Below are 18256 nucleotides of genomic sequence, written 5' to 3'. Positions count from 1 at the left end.
TGTGGGATCTTGTGGCAGGCGGATTCTTAACCACTGCACCAGCAGGGAAGTCCTGCCGTGCTTTATTAAGGCACTGTGTTTTCATGGAAAACGTCTGTTGTTTCTGCCTTTTCACCATGACAGCAATGTCTCTGATGTTGACAGGACTTGTTTTACATTCCTGTGTTGCTTCCCAGCCGGGTCCATGCTGTTCATGCTGCCTCCAGCAGCGTGTCAGTGTGTGACTGTCGCTCCTGGTTTCCATGCAGATGTCTGACTATAACGGAGGGAGACGGTTCTTCGTATGGTGGGGTAGTCATTGTGGTTCTGCGTGAGGGCGGCGTGTTGTCCAAAGGGCCTCTCCCCACCTGCTTGCAGTTAGCCTTGACCCCTCAGCTTACTGATATTGGAAGATCAAGCTAGGAAGTCCGCATGGTGTGCAAGCCGATGGAGGGTGTGGGCAGAAAAAGCCTTTCCTGCTCCCGGGCTACTGATGAAAGCCATCTCAGGCTGCCTTCAGTGGAAAGAGAGGGGCATGAGCTGCACCAGACCGCCGCGGTGGAGCGGGCTCTCATTTCCTCAGCTCTCAGGCACTCCCCCCCCCCCCACCCCCACCGCTTGTCCCTCTGCTCCCAGGTCCCCCGCAGGAGCTGCTTCTTGTCATTTAGGTCTCAGCTCAAATGCCACCACCTCAGAGAGACCCTCCCTGACCACCTGATGTAGAGTAACCCCCACACCTAGCAATACAGCTGTTTTTCTTCCTAGCACAAACCACTCTGTTTGAAGACAGTTTGTGCTAAGGAGTGCCTCTGTTGAGGTTTAGCTGTGATGGCATTATGGTGGGTTTTTTTTTTTTTTCCCTAAGCTTTTATCTTTTCAGATGATCTCATGAGAGTGTTTATGGAGGAATTGATGTGATGTCTGGAATTTGCTTCAAAATAAAACGAGGGAGGAGGAGCAGTGGACTAAAAATGAAGCGAAACAGGGCATGTGTTGTTCATGCCTGAAGCTGGGGAATGGGTACCTGGAGCTTCTTTCTACAGTTCTCCATTTTCTTTTGTTTGAATTTTTCCATAATGAGGTGTTTGGAGGGATGGAGGGTGCGGACGGGGCGTATGGTCCTGCCCGGATCAGGTTGGAGCCAGCAGCCCCAAGGAGGGTCCTCTGACAAGGAGTCCATGCGGATGTCATTAGATGCAGTGTCTCCAGTGGGCATTTGGCAAATTGTACCAAAGGCGTTAAAATTGGTCATTGCCTTTGAGTCATCAATTCTACTCATAGGAGAGTAAGCTAAGAAAACAATTAAGAGAGTGTGCGAGGATTTAGAAAATAACGGTCATTAGGTCATTGTTTACAAGAGTGAAAATGAGCCACAGCGTCAGTGTCAGCGTCTGGCCCTGGGAGCCTGGTTGAGCACATTGTATGTGGCCTTGCTGGGGGATGAGTGCAGCCATGACCGTGATGTGTCAGAACCTCACTGGTGTTCAAGCAGCAAGCAGTTATTGAGCACCTGCTGTATGCCAGGTGCTGTGCAAGGGGATATGGTCTTGCCACAGACCTTCCGCTGTGCCTTAGCCCTGAAACAGCATCTGCGGGGCTCAGTTCTCAGAAGAAGGTTCAGTATGATCCAATTTTATATTCATGCTCAAGGAAATGTAAATAGAAGTATAAATGGAAGTCTGGCGGTTTATACATGAGAGTGCCAACCTACGATTTTCTGTGGAGGGTGGCTTCATGGGTGATTTTTATTTTTCTATTTTATGACCATCTGTGTATTTTACAAATTTGAACAGAACTATTGCAGGTGTGATTTTCATAAGGTATCCACTCTCTCATTCCTTCAAGTTTTTAACACGGGGCGATGGGCACTTGGAGCACTGTATTTCAAGTATGGTCTTTGCACTCCTGGCTTAAAATGCAGATTCTGAGCCCCACCCCAAACCCGTGAGCAGAATGCTCAGGGGTGAGGCCCAGGGGTCTGCCTTTTAAACCCTGGGTGGCCCTAGCGGTCTTGACAATCTGAGCACCGGCGGGGTTGAGCAAAGGGATGTTGGGGTCTTTAAGGGCTTAGCCCTGAGCCTGTAGGACTTTCCCCAGGTTTTTAGAGGAGTCAGGTCTCAAGAGAATTCAGGAAGCACCATCCTTTCCTTACCAAGATGCAGTGTTGGCAGGAAGAAGCTGTGAACGCCATCTGCATCCCCTTCCCTTTCGCAGAAGATGAGGCCAAGGACTTGGGACTGACTCAGCCAGGCGACCAGGATGAGAGCCCACAAGCCTAAATTTCTGTGTTGTTTTATCTGCGTGGTCCCCGACCCGAGATTCTAGAAGGCAGCAGTGGAGAGGTCCGTGAGCTTCTCCCAGCATCCCAGAAGGCCCAAGGGAATAGCACCTTTCCCGGGATGCTCTTTAGCAGCTTTGGGCCAGCGTTCTGTCATCCTAGCGTTTGACTCCGGTTACCTCATGCTTATCAGGAGCTGATTCATCTGTTCTTCTATTCATGCCTCTGACCAGTCAGCCCTTCATCCGTTCATTCATTCAGTAAGCATTTGCCACTGTCCACTTTGTACCAGGCCCTGCACAGGGTTCTAGGGACACAGAGATGAGTAAGACTGAGTCCCTGCCCTCCGCAGTCTCCCCCGTCCAGCGGGGATGGGGTATGAGTTACAGTGGATTATGACAGGACCAGGTGGAGGAAGAACTGATCTCCCATTAATTGAAAATGGGGAGAGAAATTGATCAGTCTTTATAGGTACAGTTTTTCTGGTTGGTGGATTCTTTTTTAAAACTTGAACCCAGGTTTTTTCAAAAGTAGCAGTATTCAAACAGGACAAGAGGGTGCACAGTGAAATGTGATCTCTGTCAAATCCTGCCTACCCCCCCACCCCCACCCCCGATCAGAGACTAAAACTGCTAATAGCTTCTTGGGTATCTTTTCAGAAAATTCTTCTTTGTATTGATGCATGTAGAGGAGTGAGTCTTCTTCCCTGCACACAGTACATGGAAACACGTTATTCACCCTGGTCTGTAAACTTAGTTCTTTTCACTTAACGATACCCTTTGGAGAGTGGCCTTTTCCACACCCCCTCCTCAGCAGCTGCCCTATTGATGGGCATTAGGGAACATGCTCCTAGAATTTAACATTATATACAGTGCAGGAGTAAAGATCCTGACCGATGGAGTCGTTCAGTTCCTGGTGCCCAAAGGGAGACATGAGGAGGGGGTCGTTTGGTGGTGAAACTGTGCAAACTGAGTCCCCCCGGCTCCCACCCCCCTACAATGCCAAGCAGATTTAGGGTTGAGATGACAGAGAGCTGCCGGCCCGGCAGTACCTGTGCGCCTGCTTCATGCTGCTGTGTCCTTCCCGCAGCCCTCGCCTCCCATGACTACATCTTGAAGATCGTGCCCACGGTTTACGAGGACAAAAGCGGCAAGCAGCGGTACTCTTACCAGTACACGGTGGCCAACAAGGTACACGGGGGACAGCTGTGTGCAATCACGCCCTCTGCTGGCTGAGAGCGGAGGTGACAAGTGTCTGGGCGCGATTTCCTCTGATTCCCTTCAAGGGGCCTTTCCTGGAGGGGTGATCTACCCGGGCTAAAGATGGGAGGCCAGTCTCAGGGTCAAGGGGAGGAAATCTAACCAGGACAAAGGGTGTGATCTGTTTGAGAAAGAGCAGGCAGGTGGCCCATCCCAGTGGTCTAGGGGTTGTAAACACCTGCATAGCCCTGGATCTGGCCCCGGTCCTTCAGACACCAGACCCTGATTGGTTAGCACACAACAGATGCTCTGGCTCATGGAGCACAAGCTCTTTATCCAAAATCATGAGGCCCTTGAATTACACCAGATGGTCATTGGTTAACAGGTATGTCCCAGGACCCCAGCGCTCAGATTCTTGGAGAAGCAGACAGGCCTTGGTGGGAAGCAAAGCACAGTCAGAGCCAGCAAAATGGGGAGACAGACAGCGGTTTCAAACCGAGACAGCCTCAGCCTCCCTGGAGATGACCCTGCCACGGGACATGAATGCTTGACGCCCCTTGGTTGAGGCACCCCCAATAGATGCCTTTACACCAGGACTCTCCTTTTTCTCTCTTCCAGGACCTCCCAAACCTCTTATAAGTGACATATCATTTGGCTCTAATAATAATAATAGTAAGAGCAGTAGCTATCATTTATGGAGTATTTATTATGGGCTGGACATTATGCTAAGCTCTCTACTGCTGCCATCTTTTTCAGTCATCAAGACAGCTCTGACATTGGGACTCTTATTGTCCCCATTTTACAGATTTGGCCACTGAGGCACTGAGAGGTGGTCCTGGAGCTATAAAGTGTCTGAGTGGGGATTAGAACCAGCTTCTCCTCCAGCTCTAGAACCTGGCCTCTTAATCACATCATCTACTCAGTCTGAACCAGGGGCCTCTTAGTCTGCCAGGCTAGGAGCTACTCTCTCTCGGGTGACTTGGGTCCTTCTGCTCTGCTCTACCTGCACTGATGCTCTAGGGTAGCTCTCTAGAGGGAATCCTGTTCCTTGGAGGGCATCGCACTGGAACCCTCAAGTGCTGACAGCACCAAACAGTTGGGAGAAGGAGGATGCAGTTTGAGCAGAAAGAGTGTGGGCTGTGGAGCAAACTTCCTGTTCAAACCCAGCTCAGTCACTCACTAGCTTTGTGACCTGGGACAAGTCACATAACCCACTCTGTGCCTCAGTTTACTCATTTGTAAAATGGGGATGTGCTCACTTCTTAAGATCGCTGTCAAATGAGGCAGTATTTTTAAAAGCACTGAGCCCACAAAGAAGGCTTTGGCAAATGGTACCCACTGCTGCTACTTTTTTTTTTATTATTTTCCTCTGTCCCTCAGCTCTGGGCTGTGACCCAGACAGTCACCCTGCCCCATCAGCTCTCCCCAGAGAAAGCTGATCTTGTTTTGCCCAAGGCTCCTTCCTCCGATGCTTTGGCAAGGACCCAGTAGCCAGGACAGCTTGCTAAGCTCTCTCTGCGGCCTCAGCCCCGGCCTGCCCTGTGAGCGAGTGGGGCTGTTTCCATCAGGGCCAGTGGCAATCTCACAGAGAAGGCAAGTTTCAGGGTTGTGCCTGCAGAAGCTGCAGGGCTTGGGCCTTAGCATTTGGGGTTGCGGCTTTAGTTTAGTCTCCAGTTCTGTGGACGAATGAGAATAACCCAGGGGTTTTGAGCCTCCTGAAGTGGGTACACTGTGAATTCAGCCCCTTGGCATCCTTGGAGTCCTGGCCAGTGCCTTCTCGGGAAGGCTTGCAGTGCGACTGTGCCCTCTGACTTTCCAGTTCTGTGTGTTTCTTCTTTGAAGAAGCTTGCTCCCCACGTCTCTCTCTCTCACGCACACACCTGCCTCAGGATGTCACGTGTGGCATAGACCGTCCCCTCCTCCCCAAGCCTTCCAGACATCCCTGGGGAGATTTGGCCATTCGTTCATGGCCCCCTCAGCACTCCATGTCCCTTAATCACGGCCTGTGCAGTGCTGCAGTATTGCACATGTTTTTACATCTGCCTTCTCCCGACTGTGGGTCCCTCTGGGGATGGGGCGGGGCAGACTCCCCTCAGGGTCCCCAGCAACGGCGCGGGGCCAGCACACAGGAGAGGTGCTCAGTGAACTATCACCGAATAAACACATGGATTCTGCGTGGTCCAGGAGTAGAAGGGAGAAATAGGTATTTACTCAGACTGAGCCTACATCACACTTGTCCTTCGACAGCCCTGCTCTCAGCCTCCTGTTTCGATTCTGGTGCTGCTTCCAAGGTCATACAGTCCATTTCCAAGCAGCCAGAAGGATCCAAAATGCCCCCAGTGACTGGTGGCCATCCAGATGCTGATGGCAGAGCCTCTGGGGAAAAGGGTGTGAGAGGCGGGGCCCGTGGAGCCTGGTTCTGTAAGAGGAGGGAGGGAGAGGAGCCCATTCTTGTGGGTTGCCGGGGACCCTCTGCAATCTACCCGCCATCCCCCATGAGACACGGTTCGAGCCTGAGTCTCACATGCTCCTCCCCTGTTCTCTCTCCTCCCATCCCAGGAATATGTCGCCTACAGCCACACAGGCCGCATCATCCCCGCCATCTGGTTCCGCTATGACCTTAGCCCCATCACGGTCAAGTACACGGAGAGACGGAAGCCTCTGTACAGGTTCATCACCACGGTGAGTGGGTGGGGCGCCCGCTGTGAGCTCCTCCTGGCATCCCCACCGGTTCTCCAAGAAGCAGGATGCAGCCCACAGGGGCTCGGCCCATCCACACAAGGCTGGTACCTCTAGGATGTTTAGAAATGTTGTCCGAAGCACATCAATATCGATGGCATTTCATCAAGAAAAATATCTTCCAGAGGGGAATGCCAACCAATCACTTCTGTTCCTTAAGCAAGTGCGTCTTTATATGGCTCCGTTAGATGTTCCTGATTTTCTCCAGTGTTTTATTTTTATGGAAATTATTCTTAGCAGGGCTTATCCTTTTTTGTGTAAGTTTTACAGTGAAGATTTCACTCATTTTTTCCCATGTCTATTTTCTAACTCTAGCTGCTGAGATTGTCAGGTTTTTTTCTTTCTTTCCTTCCTGCCTGTTCTCTTTTTTCTTTTTTGCCATCATCTCCACCAAGTCCAAGCTGGGGCAGCTTCAAGCTGATGTCAGTTTTCTTTGATGCTGACTATTTCTATCAAGTGTACTATCCTGGCTTCCCATTCAGAATGTCCTTGGGGTCAGAACAGCAGGGTCACAGTGCCCTTCTCCAGTCAAGAGGCCTGGAGAAGTTCTGTAAGCCAGAGTCAGCAGAGGTGGAAGAGATGGGGTGATTTTCCCTCTCTCTTAGATTTAGAAACCACTTCTCTACCTCTTCTTTTAATAATGATTCAGAATTGGTGTCCAGGCTTGGCTCTTTCATTTCCTGCTCTGACGAGGTCTGTATTAAGACTCTGTTACAGGAGAGACAGGACCCCACATCAAGCATGCTTGAAGGATAAGTGGGCTTCAGGTATGGCTAGATCCAGGCACAAATGTCTGGAATAGATCTCTCTTCATCCTGTTCTTCTCTGTACTGGCGTCATTTTCAACCAGAATTTATCAGTAGGAAGTGCCTCTTTCTCAGTAATTCTACCCCAAGTTCTGGATAGAATAGCACTGTCATTGGCCTGGCTCAGGTCCCATGCCATCCTTGTGGCCTGGAGAATGAGTAGTGTGCTCCAGCTGGCCAGCCCCACCCAGACTGCAAGGACAAAGATTGCGAGGGGCTGGGGTTCCCCAAGAGAAAAGTCAGAGGCCAGTTACTAGAAGAGGAAGGACTAGATACTAGGAAGCCAAAAGGCCAGATGTCCACTACAAGGTCTCCATCTTGTAATCTATGAAATAGGAATAAAAATCCCCACTCTTCCTACCTCCAAGGGCCTTGTGGAACTCAAAGCAGATTATGAAAGTGAAGCTCTGCATCAGAATTTATATATCAAAAAAAAAGGGGGGACTTACCTGGTGGTCCAGTGGGTAAGACTCTGTACTCCCAATGCAGGAGGCCCAGGTTTGATCCCTGGTTGGGGAACTAGATCCCACATGCATGCTGCAACTAAGACTCAGCACAGCCTAAATAAATAAATAAATAAATAAATAAATAAATAATTAAAAAAAAAAAAAAAAAAAGGGACTTCTTTGGTGGCTCACTGGTTAAGACTCTGTGCTCCCAGTGCAGGGGGCCCACGTTTGATCCCTGGTCAGGGAACTAGATCCCGTATGCGTGCCACAACTAAGAGTTCACATGCCGCAACTAAGGAGCCTGCCTGCTACAACTAAGACCTGACGCAGCCAAATAAATAATTTTTTTTTTAATTCCTACAAAGCAGTAAGAAAAAGTGACCAAAAAAAAAAATGGGTACAGACTTGACCATTGAGAGAAGAGACCACACTGGCAGTGGAAAGACACCCAAGTTCACTAGAAATTGGAGGAACAAGATTCAAAACAACAAGACCCAAGTCAATCCTCTCAGGCTATCAGAAATTAAAGACCTGCCACTGTAAAGATTGGGAGGATGCAGAGCAGGGGGCCCTGCGTATACTATCTGGTATAAATTGGGTCAGCTAATTTGGAGGGAGACGCACTAACCCTCTGGCTCCAAGTTAGGGAACTTGCAACCAAGTGATTCTACCCAAGGCCCCATAAGGTAGCATCCTGAGTGGGTCTTGGCACTGATTCTCAGCCAGTACTCCTACTGCATACCCCAAATAGGACAGAAACAAAGACACGAGTCGGCGTGTCTGTGCGGTGTCCCTGGGGTCTGCGGCCTTGACAGTGGCAGAGAAACCCCTGTGCCCACACCTCACTGTAGGGTCGAGGAGGATCTTCATACCCCCTTCCTGTTTGCTCTGCGTTCCAGACAGCTGAGGCTCTGTGTTGAAATCCCTTGGCAAGTGGCTGAGAAGTGAAGGACTTTGTTTATTCGCTAAATGTTTGCTAGACTTTACCGTGCTCCAGGCCCTGTGCTGGGCAGCAGGGATAGTGAGTTAGATGTAACCCCTGCCCTTAAGCTGCTCCCCGGCTGATGGGGGAGATGGGCGAGCACACAGAACTGCAGTCCCGTCCAGCAGGGGCTCCAGTAGAACTGTGCTCCAAGCACCCCACTGGCAAAGACTCCCTTCTGTTTGGAACGTTCAGAGAAGGAAACCTCAAGATAGGTCTTGAAGGTCGAGGAGACGTTTTCTACACCAGCAAGTAAGGGAGAGAGGGTCTTAGCAAGGGGACTAGTACATGCCGAGATGCCCAGCATAGCATGTCTTGTGAAGGCCGTGTGGATTCTTTCAGTAGGGAAGGACTTCTGAGAGCCGGAGTTCCCAAAAATCCCAGGGGAAGAGCCGGTCCTGCATGACCCAGAGGCCTTCTCCTCCTCCCTTTGGCCACCAGCCCCTCCTCCACCCCAGCCCCTCCTCCACCTGAGTGGGAGCCGTGCTGCAGGGAACCTCCTAACGTCATCAGCCTGGTGGTTTCTCTGAAGACCCCACGCTGCCATCTTGGTTGCCACGGCAACCGTGGGGTCAGCCCAGAGTGAGCCAGCCGGCTGTCCCTGGCAGATGGTGTCATTGTGGAGCTTCAGAGCCCGTTGTCACAGGGCAGCAGATGTGGGGAGGATGCGCGCACGCAGACCCACAAACACAAAGACCCCCAGGAGCTCTTGCCGGGCCGGGTGGGGCTGGGGTGGAAGTAGAGGCACCTGCTGTGGCTTCTCTTTCTCTCTTTATAAAATCAAACACTTGTGTGCAAAGGCCCCAAACCCCAAATGGGGGCTTCTGCAAATAGCTCCTCAGAGGGGCTGCTGAAGAGGGGGCTTAGGCCAGGATGTTGTCATGTGGCGGCTGCAGGGCTGTGGAGGCAGCTGTGGGTGGGCTGGATTGAGGGGTGGGTGCAGCCAGGGGCGGGGGAGCGGGTGTGGAGAGCAGAGGCAGGTGGGGCCTCCCTGGTGCCTTCTGAGTAACAAGTACCTGGCTTATTCCGGGTTGCCCCGTCCGGGCTCTTGTGGTCTGCAAAGGACCTGTTCCTTCCCAGCCTGAGCAGAGGAGGCGTCCTCCTCCCGAACGTCTCCACCAGGCTGCCCGGGGCTCCTCTCCCTGGACACCCAGGGCACCTTGCTCAGACCTCCACTTTGTACTGTTCCAGAAAATTCCACCACTGCGGGAATAAACAGATGGTGTTTAACAGCATGGAAGGGATCCCCTTCAAAGTGCCCCTCCCACACACACACATTTGTCCCCACCCCTGCCACTTGCCGAAGCCCCTGTTTGGAGGTGGCCTTCAAGTGGGTGGTGGTGACAGATTGGATGGCTTTGGAGGTGTCGCATCGCTTCCCTTGTGTTTTATTCTATTTGGGGGGAGCAACCAGAAGTCACCAAGTACCAAATTGGGTCAGTATGACTGTGACAGTTTTTGTCCACCAAGAGGTAGCAGCTGGTGATGGCATGCCCCCGTTGGGTAACTGGGTAGCTGCATTAGACATCATCCCGCCCTCGAGGTGCGCCTTGCCAGTGAGGTAATCCCCCAGACTTTAGCATGCATTTCATAGTTGCCAGGCCTGATTATGTTGAGCTCCAGGTCTGATTCACCTCTGTGTCCCCAGCATCTAGCACAGGACTTGGCCTGGATGTAGGTGCTCAGAAATATACAAAGGGGTAGCTGCTTAAAGAAGCGATCCCATGGCTGGACTTCTTAGGCATCTACTAGGTGCCAGGTAATTTTACAGTCATCTCCTTTAACCCTCCCAGGAGCCCTCCAAGGTAGAAGGTATCATTCCTGTTTTAGATATAAATTAACTGAGGCCCAAAGAGGTAAAGAAACTCTTCCAGGATCACAGAGCCAGTAAATGGCGTGGCTGGGACTTGATACCCAGACTTACCTCTGCCCCATCCTCCCTCTACCAGCTTGGGAGACTTCATTTTCCACAACAAAGGCTCTCAAGGATGTTCCTGCAGCAGGGCCCCCAGAAGCTGTGGAGCCCTTGATAGGACACCAGGATCATTTGATACAGTGACTTCTGTCCCAGGAATCAAGAAGAAATACTATAGCAGGAAACAAGGCAATATTATGAGCGCGTGTGATAAAATCATGGTCACGGCCATGCAAACCATTAAAAAACAAGCCAACTGTCTGCCTAAGACTGGTTGGGTGGTGGTGTGCGGGTTTTCCTGCCTTTATCTGAGTGCCTTTCACTCATCTGTTTGGACACCTGCGAGTGCCGAAATTTTCCATTGACAAGAGGCAGCAGGTGCGTGGAGTGGGGGGGGTGGGGCGGATAGGATGGTTTAAAAAAAACAAAAACTCAGAGGAGACAAACTTAAAATTGGGAAGGTTCTATGTCTGAGACTGTGTGAGTTGGGAAAAGATCAGCTTTGTAGCTGGACCGGCACGACAGCCGTTTCAGAGCCTCCATCCTCTCCTACTCAGACTTTCCTTGGTGTGTCTCTCCCCTCAGGACCGTGAGCTCCAGGAGGGAGGGCTGGCTCTCAGTCACCTCTGTTCTCCAGACCTGGGGTAGCATGGGCAGGTGATAAGTGGGTGTGAAACAGAGAGCAAACACATGGAGGGTGTACTCCTTGGTCCACCCCCCACAAGACAATTTCTATCATCTGAGGAACAGAACAGAACCCAAAATCAGCTGCTTGGTTATTCAGACCTGGAAATGTTTAAAAAAAAAAAACTTTGGTTCTGGTCCTTCTGGACTTTTGACCAAAGCCTGTTCTTCCAGAAGGTTGTGTATCAGGGACTGATTGCTCCAACTGGGTCTGAACACAGATATCGCAGCTGGAACAGAAGCTCCTGGTACTTGCTTTTCTAGGACAGGTTCTGAGACGAATAGGGAGTATTAGAATGGCATGGCTCCGTTTTATAAACTACGCTTATTTTTACAGCCACACAGCTTTTTACTTCATAAGCTCTCCTGACAGAGGCTCCTTATGTCAGGACATTTGATATGTAAGACCTAACAGAGCTGAGAAAACAAGATATAAAGAAGCCACCCATGCATGCAAATGGGGACTGAAGGGAGCCTTCAGGTCCGGGGTGAAGCAGGGTGGAGGCACAGGAAAAAGCAGGCCCTTTGCAGCCTCCCAAACCTGGATGCTCTTCACCCTCGCCTGCTCGGTAGCTGTGTGGCCTTGGACAAATCGGTCCATCTCTGAGCTTCTGTTTCCTCACCCGTGAAATGGTGCTTACCCCACGTGCCCTACTACTTAGCAGAAGCAAGTACCATCTCAAGCCCGGCACTTAGTAGGTGGTGAACCGAGGTGGTGTTTTGCAGAGGGGGCAGTGGGTATCTTGCAGCTGCAGCCACTGTAAAAACAGCAGGGAAAGGATTCCACCCTCCTCGCCAGGTCCCTGGACTAAAGGGTGGGAGTGGGGGGGGGGGTCTAGCCAGGGTGACACTACTGGCTGGAGACCACCACCCCCTCTCCTCCCCCACCCCCACCCCTCCCAGGCCCAGTCATCGGCTTCCCTTCCGCAACAGCCCCCACCTCTGCCCAGCCGCAGCCCTGGTGCTCTCATCCGAGGCTCCAGCCTGTCTGCCGCCGCAGGCATCTGATGGGACTCCGATTCATTATTTATTTCCTCACACTGTGCCTTTTCCACAGGCATCTCAAGCAGTGCTGACTGGGTGAGGAAAGTGAATGAACGATCCCCAGGCACTTACGGTGGTACATCAGGCAATGAGAAAAGAGCCTCACAGTGGACCCCATTTCACAGATGAGAGACACTGAGGCTCAGAGAGGTCAACTGGCTTTCCCAGCCAGGGTCGCAGAGCTGGGGTCGGCCCCCTGGGAATGTTTACTCCTGAGCCCGGTGGAACAACAGAGGGATTCAGCCCTCCAGCTAGTGTGGTTGGAACTCACCCTCTCCATATTATAAGGATTCAAGAGCCGTGATTAAAATGTCCGGGGAACACACAGACCCCTTCTTTTCAAGGGGGGTGAGCTGACTTCACTCCCCCCACAGTGGAAGGCCAGGAAGCTGGGGGAGCCGCAGGGAGGAAGCCTCAGCATAGGAACAGAGGGGCATTATTGATGACTTCTGATGAAAGGAAAGTAATGTGCTTCTCCCAGACTCACTGGGGCCCGCGTATCAAATTGTCCTTGCTTCACTTCTGAAGCTGGGGCTGCCGACCAGAGTGGGCTTGCGTGTGCCAGCTGCAGTGGCCCCTCCTGGCTCAGCAGTCCTGCTGTCCCATCCCCCACCTCCACCCCCGGACGCTGTCCCCCTGCCTCAAAGCTGGGAGATGCGAGCGCGTAGCAGCAGCAAGGGAACAGGCGTTCAAGGATGTGTGTGTGACACGGGCAGTCCCGCGGCAGTCCTCGGGGTGGGATAAGCCTTCCCGTTTGTAAAAGTAGGAAACTGAGGCTCAGGGAGCAATGGAAGTGGCCCCAACATCCTGACTCTTGTCCTCCACACCCCAGCTCTTGGCCTACACCCCTCGTGTGAGTCACCTTTGCCCCCTGCCTGGGGGTGGAATTCTCCTTTCCTAAGATGTTCGTCCTTTCATTCATCCATTCACTCACTCCCCCACTCTTCATCCGTTCTTTCCCACTCACTCACTCCCTCCTTTACTCAATAAACGTGTCCCGAGCCTCTGTGGGTCAGGCTCTTCTGCTGTCTTCTCTCCCGGGGTGGTCAGAAAAGCAAGCTTTAAGCAGTAGGGTTGGGATAGGGCATTGGGGGTTAGGGGGCGCTCCCTGCCTGGCCGAAAGCTGGAAATATCCTCTGGCCCGAGGTGCTTTGCCCCCAAGGATGTTCTTCATGACAAAGGCTTCTTGGCAGTCAGCTGTCTGGGCCTCAGCTACTCCCTCTGTAGAATGGGCCCTCAGAGGGCTTGGGACCTGAGCAACTGTAAAGAATCTGCCTGTGGTGCCTGGGACACCCTTGCCATCCTGTGCTTCCAGGAATTGACTTGTCCTCTACTTAAGGAGGCAGGTAGAGAATGGAAATTGAGAACCAGTTTCCACTGGATAGTCCGTTGCTCTGGGGAATAAGTGATAGTTCACTCATCCTTCTTAGAGTGGCTCTCAGAGAGGTTTAGGAAATCTCAGGTCATAGCAACAAGGTTGGAGCCCTTCAGCAACTGGAAGATGAGATTAGGTACCATTTACTGAGCACCTACTAAGTGCTAGGCACTCCGGAGGCATTGCTTGCAGTACGACAGTTGGCAGAGTAGGGACGATTTTCCCATTTTGCAGATCAAGTAACTGAGGCCCAGGAAGGCTCTCCTGAGTCCAGAGTTAGAAAGTGACAACCTCGTCTCAGCTTCCGAATTACGAGCTCTTTGTGCTGCTGCAGCCGGGAAGGCCACTGTGGGCTCCCCAGTCCTCACCTTGCCCCACCTTGGCCGTGTACCACGAGGAGGTTCACGCCTCCCCACCTCTGTACACCATGGAGGCCGGGTTCTCCTAGCTCTTCTGTGTGCAGAGCGACAGGCAAGGGAACTAAGTGTCGTGGGCTTCATTTTCCTTTGTATTCATCTGGGGCCCTATCCCCCCAGCTCAGGGAGATGTGGTGTCACCCTCCTCCCTTCTTCCGGGCCTTTATCTCTTCTCAAGATGTGTATCAGCCTCCTAACATCTGTGGTTGGTCATTTTTTTCCCCCACATCAGCCAAATGTGGTGAATGAAACCTGTGATCTTGCCACCACCAAGGTAAAGCCTGAGTCCAAAAGCAGACATACTATGGGCTGCAACCTCGTGGCTACGTTTACTTCCCTGTGTTTCAGACGTAGAAACCATGACCTTCTTGGGATGAAGGATGGCCACGGCTGACCACCTTCTGGGACGAGTCCAGACGTAGCAGCCTCCTGGCGCTGGTGGTTTCTGTGGCCACCATCTCTCAGAATCTAGGGCGTCCCACAGCCTGGGACACGCCAGGACCCTCTCCGCACGACCCCTGCTTCACCTCTCACCAATCACCACCTGTGGATGTGAGCAGGAGGGAGGGAGGCCCCGGCAGGCCAAAGGCAAAATAACGAAAGCAGGGGGCTGTGGCAGCCTCACGTGGGCTGCTAGATTTTTCTCAGTTTTTGAACATCCCTCCCACCCCCCGCTGAATGTGCCAGAATTCCCCCTCCTCAGTTGACCAGTGACCAGCACCTTGAATAGACATGGAATAATGGGGGACACGCAGCTGCGTTGGGTGACATCAGTAGATATACACAGAAGCTTTCTGAAGAGCCCCTTAGCCTTAGGCAGACAGTAACTCACCCAGACAGGGTCAGCTGTCTGGCGGCTTCCCTGCTCCCACGGCCTCAGTTTCCCCACAGCTCTGTGTTTTCTCATGTACCTCAATGCATGTGTTGTTTCCTTCTGCTCCAGCCCTGCCCGGTGAAAGGAGGTTTCAGTCTGGGTGCCAGGTGTATGTGACTCATAGGCACACGCAGGTTCCAAAGCGTGTAGATGAATATAGATACGTGTGTGTGTGGTTATTTTTTATTTTTTTTATTATTTGCTCCATTGCACTGAAGTCACATTTTCCTATCCTCTGATCCAAGCTCTAAAAGCATTTTGCGGTATAAAGTCGCCCATCATCTGATCCACTCTACCGAAATAACCCAGCTCCCCTGCCGTCATCCTCCTTGAAAAGTGGCCCTCCGTCATCCTCTGGGGCTGGCAGGGAGAGGCCTTGCCTGCTGAAAACACTTCATCATAATCCCCTCAGCGCCCCCATCCTCCTCTCTCCCTGGGGGGCTGCTCCGGTTTCTCGGGCTGTTATTACTGGAATGCCAGCTGCTCTGCTTACAGCCCATCCATACAGACCTGCCCTGTCTGTCTTGGGCCTCACAGGCCTCTGGTTAGCTCATCTCATGGAAATACAATTTTAAAAATAAATGTGAGTTCGATTCACACGTCCCTCTTGCCTCCACTGTGTCTCCTGGCCTCTTCCACTGGGCACCAGAGGCCCCAGTACGGCACTGCTGTCTCCCAGAGTCCTCCAACGGTCCGGTGGCCACGGCTGGGCGCCCACCCAGTGGGGCTTCCAAGGCAGCCTCAGGGGCCCTCCGGGGCTGCCCACATTGGCTTCTTCTGAGTCCTGCGGTCATTTAAGTGCCCCCTAAATGTGGCACAGGAGAAAGAGTGAGAGTTCTGGAGCCAGGCTGACTTGGCTCTGCCACACACTTGCTGTGTGACCTTGGACAAACTGCTTCCCTCTCTGGGCCCCGTGGGTACATGAGAGAAGGGGTGCCTCCCTCCAAGGCATACGGCGTGGTGGGTGGTATTGGTTTTTATGAACAACATAAAAGTGTGTCTTTAGGGGGAAAATACATTTAAAGTTTCCTCGCAAACGTTTTACGCACTTTGGTTCTTGGGTGGCACCAGAAAGCAGCTCCTAGAAAGGCCAGAAAACTTTGAGTAGAACATAGCATTATGTTGACGCATCACAAGTGGAGTCTTGACAACTTCAAAGCAAAATGAGTACTTTGGTGATGTGGGCTGTTTCATGCCTGGGAGGCAGCAGAGGACCATGGTAAGAGTTTTGAACTCCAGTTCAGCCACTAATTACGGTGACTTGAGTGTCCCTCCGGCGCTGACCTCTGACCCCCCTCGCCCCTTACAGATCTGTGCCATCATTGGCGGGACCTTCACTGTTGCCGGCATTCTGGACTCGTGTATCTTCACAGCCTCCGAGGCCTGGAAGAAGATCCAGCTGGGCAAGATGCATTGATGACCCGCCCGGCCCAATGGCCGAGGACCCAGGGGGACCACCAGCCTGCCTCCAGCACCCTGTCTCCTCCTGCCCTCTAGCTGGCCCAGGATCTGGCTGCGTCCCAACGTGGGGGTGAGGGGAGGGAGGGGGGTGGCTCACGGGTTCGCAGCTACCTCTTTTCCCCGTGTTTAATGTTAAATGAATTACACTGCCTGAAGTCGGGGGTCCCTTTCTTTTGCTGAGGAGCCCCAAGACCAGAGTCAGGCAAGGAAGGCTCGGGGGTGCTGGAGACCACTCCTGGGAGAGCTGCAGTCCTTTCCCTCTTGGGCGAGCCGTCCAGAACCCACGTCGACCGCCTCTCAGCCAGGCTTTGACAATCTTGCAGCCCCCACCATTTGGTCCCACCGATCACTTGGTTTCTCCCCTGAGCAGCCAACCTGCAGACCTGGGCTCTGGGCTTTGGTCCAGGCTGCCCAAAGGTACGTCCCCCCTGGCGCCTTCAACAAAGAATGGTACTTCCCAGGCAAGCCCCTGAGATGTGGCGCTGTGGATGGAGCCCTTGCTTCTGCCCCATCCCTTCCTACCCGACCCAGAGCCCAGGCCTCAAGGCCCTCACCCCCACCCCTTTCTTTTCCTCCCCAGAAGCACATGCCCAGTTATTGGGCAGCAGCTGTGTAGACTCAAGTCTGCCCACGGGTCCCTGGGCACGTGGCGAGGTCCCCTTGCTCTCTTCATCTTGTTCCTCTGAACCCCCTGCCAATGTGCCTCAGGCCCCCGTGCTGTGTGGCCACAGCGTGGCTCGGTGGAGGGGCCGGCTGTAACTGGGAAGTCGTTCTTGAGGGCCAGATATGATTTGTGCACTTATCTCCAAATGGGAAGCATCCTTTTCTGCGACCCTAAAATAATCATGCCTCGGCCTCTCCCAGACAGCTGCCATCGGTCCCAAGGCCATAGGTGGGGGAAGCAAAGCAGACCAACCCTTCTCCCATCTTAGCATGTCCACCTTTGGGCTCCGAGGGGTGCACAGTGCTTGGACCTCTCTGCAACCCCGTTGGGACCCACTTGTTCCACCAAGCTCCCCATTCGCTGGTCACACACCAACTCGTTCCTGGTTCCTGGGCTGGCTCCATTGTTTTCTCACTTGCTCCTGGGTGGGAGCCTGTCCTTCTGCACCCTCTCATCCTTCCACTTTAGTCCTGAAAGGAGGGGCAGCAGTCCAGGCACGCATTCCACCCAGGGAATTTTAGGTATGCCCCCTTGTTCCAGGGAGAGAGTTGCCCACCTGTTTTCCATTTATATCAAGATTGTTTGCATACTTCTGTAATTAAGGAGAGTGTCCAGTGGAAGGCGTTTTTAAATTATCTCTAAGGATGGTTCAAGTCTGCCGTTTGTAATTTTGGGCTCTGGATTCTGATTAGAAAAGCTTTCCCTTTTGCATATGAGTTGATGAAAGTGAGTGTAAACTGCATTTGGTTATTTCTGGTGTCTGGCCACTCAGATGGATTTTTTTCTTTTTCATTCTCTTCCCCAGTTACAGAAGTGAGTCAGTCCCTTGGGTGTGTGAATACGTGTGCCTGTAGAGGGTGGGCAGGGCAGGGTGGGGAAATGTGTGACATGCACGTGAATTGAAATCCCACGTTTATGCATTAAAAAAAGAAAAAACTCTTGAGGACATAGGGGATGTCAGTTTCCTGTGGAAGAGACACCTCTTCCCATTATTCTTATAGGCAAAATCTCAAGGGAAATAATGTTTTAGTTCTTCCCCCACTCTTTGGGTTCAAATAGATTAAAAGGCTGATTTTCAGAAATATTGCTGTGTGTTGCTTTCGACTTGATTGTGGCTGGGTAGCCTGGAGGAGGCTGGGATCACGGTCAGAATGGAATTTCATCCTAGAGGCGAGAAACTGGGAAATGTGGAAACGATCTGTGAGTGCCATCAGAACGTCAAGACCCCTTGGAGTCAGTCAAAGGAATCCCTGCATTGAGCATTGAATCCCTGCAGAGTGTTCTCTGATCTGCTACTTGCTTTTTTTTTTTTTTTTTTTGTAATTCAATTTATTTTATTGAGGTATAGTTGATTTACAATGTTGTATTAACCTGATCTGCGTACTTTCCAG

General features: G+C 52.1%; 1 protein-coding gene across 3 annotated transcripts in view; it reads left to right on the top strand.

Annotated features, from left to right (window-relative positions):
• ERGIC1 (endoplasmic reticulum-golgi intermediate compartment 1) overlaps window positions 1–17947 on the top strand; it is a 106620-nt gene extending 88673 nt beyond the window's left edge. For all 3 annotated transcript variants that reach the window (XM_057728998.1, XM_057728983.1, XM_057728990.1), the window contains 3 exons: window positions 3347–3447; window positions 6016–6138; window positions 16050–17947. In XM_057728998.1, the coding sequence (XP_057584981.1) occupies window positions 3347–3447; window positions 6016–6138; window positions 16050–16157 (332 nt within the window). In that variant the 3' untranslated portion in view covers window positions 16158–17947. The remainder of the gene's footprint in view (window positions 1–3346; window positions 3448–6015; window positions 6139–16049) is intronic.
• Window positions 17948–18256: the final 309 nt, after the last annotated feature.

This window comes from Hippopotamus amphibius, chromosome 1 (genome assembly GCF_030028045.1).
Source record: "Hippopotamus amphibius kiboko isolate mHipAmp2 chromosome 1, mHipAmp2.hap2, whole genome shotgun sequence".
In the NCBI taxonomy this organism is placed as follows: domain Eukaryota; kingdom Metazoa; phylum Chordata; class Mammalia; order Artiodactyla; family Hippopotamidae; genus Hippopotamus; species Hippopotamus amphibius.
This window is presented reverse-complemented; position numbering and strand designations above follow the sequence as displayed.